The 6,000-nt window shown below is 40.0% G+C and overlaps 1 protein-coding gene across 2 annotated transcripts in view; it reads left to right on the top strand.

The window, feature by feature from the left end:
- Nucleotides 1–510: 510 nt before the first annotated feature.
- Nucleotides 511–6,000, top strand: part of LOC144791968 (uncharacterized) — a 157,893-nt gene continuing 152,403 nt past the window's right edge. For both annotated transcript variants that reach the window (XM_078666828.1, XM_078666827.1), the window contains exon 1: nucleotides 511–674. In XM_078666828.1, coding sequence (XP_078522954.1) covers nucleotides 641–674 — 34 coding nt within the window. In that variant the 5' untranslated portion in view covers nucleotides 511–640. The remainder of the gene's footprint in view (nucleotides 675–6,000) is intronic.

The following is a 6,000-nucleotide window of genomic DNA, read 5'->3' as shown; positions in this document are numbered from 1 at the left end:
TCCTGAGCAAACAAAATACAAGAGGTAGCAAACGGTGCATTACAGGAAGAAAATTGGACATGTGTGCAGGTTACAAAAGCATACAAAGTACAAGTAGAGGTATAATACTGAAATAAATGGAGGACACTCAAACACAAGAACAAACGTTACGTAGGCACTACGTAGGCAATGGTGGCACTTGTGCAAGTATCAAAAGCAAACAAAATGTAAGAGGTAGCAAACAGTGTGTTGCTCCGTTTCACTTCTTTAACCCACGAAATGCAGCGAACTCACACGTCCTACACTAGCAGAACGCAGGTACCTCCATTGGTTTGTTAGTGTTAAATATATTTCTAATAGTCGGGCCCTTCCTTACCTTCGTGTTAAAGTGGATAAGAGGTTGTGTCATAGGTACGTACGTCGGGAGTTAACCCAAGCACGCCTTGATCCAGCACTAACCAATCAGACGCTTTATTTACTTTTAGACTTTCGGTGCCTTTGTCCAATAGCAGCAAGGTTGTTATATGGCTAATGAACCAATGAGTGGACTGAAGTCATCCTGGAAGCTGACGCTAAGACATTCGAATGGGTGGCGGCAGTTTGCTAATTTCCGAGCTGTCTTTGACAAAACCGATGGACTCGGTTGTCCCGTACACATAAAATGAAGGCGACTGGGGCGTGGGAGAGTGCGGCGGGTGAGTGAATACGATGGGGAGATCGAGGGTGAGGGGCAGAGGGGGATAGTTAATGGAACGTGGTGAAGAGCATGCCAGAGAGCGGGTATACAAGCAAACACAGCCGGAGTGTGGATTAGGAGAAGTTTAAAATAAAGGCCATTGTAACAATACTTGATTTTGCAGTGATATCTTCAGTCCCACTCGTCCCCAATGTGTTCGTGTGCGACTCGTGGGGTTGCCACCTTTCTCAGAGAAAAAAAATACCGGCTGTTTGGCATGTTATGGGGTTCTGGACGGTCCACAAGTTCGCATTTGAACATCAAGTTGTGAATAATCATTTTTGTTCTTTTTGGAGCCTAGCAATTCAGTCCCTGTTTGCTGCAATAGTCCTTTGGGATAAGTATTTAAAGCATTACATGCATGCGGAGTGTTTTCATCTTGTGATTGTTGTTTATACTGTTTCTATTTAAAATTAATTAGAAAAACAGCCGATTTAAAGGTTTTTCCAGAACTTTTCAAAAAATGTGTCTTCACGTCAAAATACCCGCCAGACTGATAACAAACTGCCCAGGTGGCATCCCTATATTATATGTAAGTGCCAGCCCCTAAAACTGATTTTCGGTCAGACGGTTCATCTGTCCGCCACTGTTTTGGCTAGCTCACGTCTTAGCTGATAGGTCCTACGTCAGATTCTGGGTTATGTTGCTCTTATATCTCGTGATATTTAGAATTAGAAAAAAAATTGGAGCACCAATTCCGTCATATATTTAATTTCATGTTCTCCAATCTTCTCAGAAGATGAGATTAAAGACTGATGACTTTCTATGTAGAAATAACACCGGAAAGATTTCCTTGCTCAGTTTCAGATCATCTAGACTAGAGCAAGTCTTTGAAACAGTGTCACATAACCAATTTTTTAAATCTATTTAATCCTTAAAGCATCCATAGATTACACGTAAAATTCCAGCAATTAATAATAAACACAGCAAGTTAAATATTCATGCGATTAAAACCATATAAAACAAGATGAAAACAAACAAAATACATTATTAGAAATCAAATCAAGAAAGCTCCCCCAAAAACCTAATTTAACTAGAACAATTATTCACGGTAGTAAGGTTTAGAAACAAGCATTTGCAATGCAATAGGTCTTGCATTAGGAAAGTTTGAGCTATTGGTATTGTAAATGACAATTTTTTTATTTGTTTTGTTTTTGGAAATAGCGAAATTAATAGCTTTGTCATTAACAATGGCAATAGTTATAACTTTCGCAAATGTGACACCTATTGCATTTGTATGTATTTGTATGTGTTGTATTTACGTGACTTACATTTATTGATATTACAAATAACAATGGCTTTTATTTTTTTATTAATTAATACTTAACTAAAAGTTATTGTAAGTTATAATGGCAATAGCTTAAACTTTTGTAAATACCTTTTGTGAAGATTATGTTCAGTGTATTTTATTGTGACTGTAATATTAACATCTTTTTGTTACATTTGTAATAAAGCTTGAAACATTGAGAGAACATATTTGAACCAGTTGTTGTTGAATGGTTGCACAGATTGATGCAGTGGTGGCGCTGAGTGATGTTGTGAATGCGAACGAGTGATGCTGTGGCGTTCAGTGATGCTGTGGTAGCGCATAGTGATGTTGTGGTGCCTCTGAGTGATGCTGTGGTACCTCTGAGTGATGCTCTGGTGCCTCTGAGTGATGCTGTGGTGCCCCTGAGTGATGCTGTGGTGCCCCTGAGTGATGCTGTGGTGCCCCTGAGTGATGCTGTGGTGCCCCTGAGTGATGCTGTATGCTATGTTTTGTTATGCTATGCTATGTTTTGCTATCCTATGCTTTGATTTGTTATTCTATGCTGTGATTTGTTATGCTGTGATTTGTTATGCTATGCTGTGATTTGTTATGCTATGCTGTGATTTGTTATGCTGTGATTTGTTATGCTGTGATTTGTTATGCTGTGATTTGTTATGCTGTGATTTGTTATGCTGTGACTTGTTATGCTGTGACTTGTTATGCTGTGACTTGTTATGCTGTGACTTGTTATGCTGTGACTTGTTATGCTGTGATTTGTTATGCTGTGATTTGTTATGCTGTGATTTGTTATGCTGTGCTATGTTTTGTTGTGCTATGTTTTGTTGTGCTATGTTTTGTTGTGCTATGTTTTGTTGTGCTATGTTTTGTTGTGCTATGTTTTGTTGTGCTATGTTTTGTTATGCTATGTTTTGTTATGCTATGTTTTGTTATGCTATGTTTTGTTGTGTTTTGTTAAGCTATGCTATTTTGTTGTTTTGCTATGTGTTGTGTTATGTTATGTCTTGTGTTTTATGTTATGCTATGTTTTGTTATGTTGTGCTATGTTTTGTTTTGCTATCCTGTGCTTTGTTTTCTTGTGTTTTATGTTATGCTATGTTTTGTTATGTTATGCTATGTTTTGCTATCCTATGCTTTGTTTTGTTAGGCTATGTTTAGTTTTGCTATCCTATGATTTGTTTTGTTATGCTATACTATGTTTTGTTGTGTTTTGCTATGCTATGTTTTGTTGTGTTTTGCTATGCTATGTTGTGTTTTATTGTGCTATGCTTTGTTTTGCTATGCTATGCTTTGTTATGCTATGCTTTGTTATGCTATGCTTTGTTATGCTAAACTTTGTTTTGCTATGCTTTGTTGTGTTTTGCTATGTTTTGTTGTGTTTTGTTATGCTATGTTTTGTTGTTTTGGTATGTTTTGTTGTTTTGCTATGTTTTGTTATGCTATGTTTTGTTATGCTATGTTTTGTTATGCTATGTTTTGTTTTGCTATGTTTTGTTATGCTATGTTTTGTTATGCTATGTTTTGTTATGCTATGTTTTGTTATGCTATGTTTTGTCATGCTATGTTTTGTCATGCTATGTTTTGTTATGCTATGTTTTGTTATGCTATGTTTTGCTATGCCTTATGTTATGCTATGCTTTGTTATGCTATGCTTTGTTTTGTTATGCTATGCTTTGCTTTGTTGTGTTTTGTTATATGTTTTGTTTTGCTATGTTTTGTTGTGCAATCCTATGCTTTGTTTTGTTATGCTATGCTTTGCTATCCTATGCTTTTTTGTTATGCTTTGCTATGCTTTGTTTTGCTATGCTATGTTTTGTTATGCTATGCTGGTGAGGGTGTGAGAGGGTGCGTGTGGGGGTGTTAGGGTGAGGGGGGGGTGTGAGGGTGAGGGGGGGTGAGGGTTAGAGTGAGGGGGTGTGAGGGAGGGTGAGAGGGTGGGTGTGAGGGTGTGTGGGTGTGAGGGTGGGTGAGGGGCGGTGAGGGGGTGAGGGGTGTGACAGGGTGGGGGGGTGAGGGGGTGTGATGGTGTGTATTATAAGGAAATTATTGTGAGAAGATGCTATTGGGTTTTTTTTCCAAGAAAATGTAATGATACAAATGTCTTCAGTGATGAGAATGAAAGTTGTTGTGCAAATGTATTGGGTTGATTCCATTGACTTGACTCTATGGGCATTGCTTAGTGTTGTGGTATCAAACGACCATTAGTGCTTCTGTATCACAGGTACTGGGCACAGGATCACAAGTAGTGGTGTGCAAGGCCATGCATTTCTGTTCCTGTGAAGTAACCACAGTCCTTGCAAAGAACTACGAGTCCTTCCTATCGTTTTTACAAGGATAGTTTTCATCTGAAAATCTGCACTTTTGCAAACTTTTTAAATTTTTTTACCCGATGGTTATTTGGATGGAGTCACTTAAGAGGAAAAGCTAAGCAAGATAAGCATTCCATACTAAATGCTCACGAGGTCAAGAGCATGGATGCAGAATACTCACAATTAATGCACTTGCCTACAAAATGCTTGCAGGTTACTTGAGCAAAGCAGGACTGCTCCGCGAAAAATGGGCAATGGTTTAGGAAAGAAAAGTGTGTGCTTTCTCTAGGCAACCCCACAAGACTGCAGTCACTTAAAACCACTAATCAAAAGTGTTACCACAATCTCCTAAAATAAAACAAAATAAAAGAAAGCAAACCGTGGAAAAATCGGGTTCGGAATTTAATGTGTAAGAAATAAAACTAGAGGGGTGGATTTGTTCCAAGAAAAACTGAGCCGCTCTCTATAAACAAGCTCTCGGCATTGCAGGGGCGGGGGGGCGCATTCCTTTAAAGTGTGAAGCAGGGGGCGGGGGAGCGGCAGCCTTTAAAGTCTGATTGGGGGAGGGGGAGTGGCAGCCTTTGAAGTCTGATGCCGAGGCACAGACAAATGGTGGTGTGTGATGTGGCTGGCGTTGTGCACGCGCCTGTCTCACATGAACTGTGTCTAATCCTCAGCTTGGGTAGTGTGAGGGTGAGAGGGTGGGTGAGGGTGTGTGTGAGGGAGGGTGATGGAGTGTTAGGGGATGAGGGTGTGTGAGGGTGGGGTTGTGAGGGTGAGAGGGTTGTGAGTGTGAGGGGGGTGAGGGTGTGTGATGGTGTGTATTATAAGGAAATTATTGTGAGAATATGCTATTGGGTATTTTTCCAAGAAAATTTAATGATACAAATGTCTTGAGTGATGAGAATGAAAGTTGTTGTGTGAATGGATTGGGTTGATTCAATTGACTTGACTCTAAGGGCATTGCTAAGTGTTGTGGTATCAAATAACCGTTAGCGCTTCTGTATCCCAGGTACTAGACACAGGATCACAAGTAGCGGTGTGCAAGGCCATATATTTCTGTTCCTGTGAAGTAACCACAGTCCTTGCAAAGAACTACGAGTCCTTCCTATCGTTTTTACAAGGATAGTTTTCATCTGAAAATCTGCACTTTTGCAAACTTTTTAATTTTTTTCACCCGATGGTTATTTGGATGGAGTCACTTAAGAGAAAAAGCTAAGCAAGATAAGCATTCCATACTAAATGCTCACGAGGTCAAGAGCATGGATGCAGAATACTCGCAATTAATGCACTTGCCTACAAAATGCTTGCAGGTTACTTGAGCAAAGCAGGACTGCTCCGCGAAAAATGGGCAATGGTTTAGGAAAGAAAAGTGTGTGCTTTCTCTAGGCAACCCCACAAGACTGCAGTCACTTAAAACCTCTAATCAAAAGTGTTACCACAATCTCCTAAAATAAAAGAAAGCAAAACGTGGGAAAATCGGGTTTGGAATCGAATGTGTAAGAAATAAAACTAGAGGGGTGGATTTGTTCCAAGAAAAACTGAGCCGCTCTATATAAACAAACTCTCGGCATTGCAGGGGTGGGGAGGCGCATTCCTTTAAAGTCTGAAGCAGGGGGCGGGGGAGCGGCAGCCTTTGAAGTCTGATGCCGAGGCACAGACAAATGGTGGTGTGTGATGTGGCTGACGTTGTGCACGCGCCTGTCTCG

This window comes from Lissotriton helveticus, chromosome 11, assembly GCF_964261635.1.
Source record: "Lissotriton helveticus chromosome 11, aLisHel1.1, whole genome shotgun sequence".
Classification (NCBI taxonomy): Eukaryota; Metazoa; Chordata; class Amphibia; order Caudata; family Salamandridae; genus Lissotriton; species Lissotriton helveticus.
Note: the sequence above shows the minus strand (reverse complement) of the source record. Positions and strands in the feature narration are given on the sequence as shown.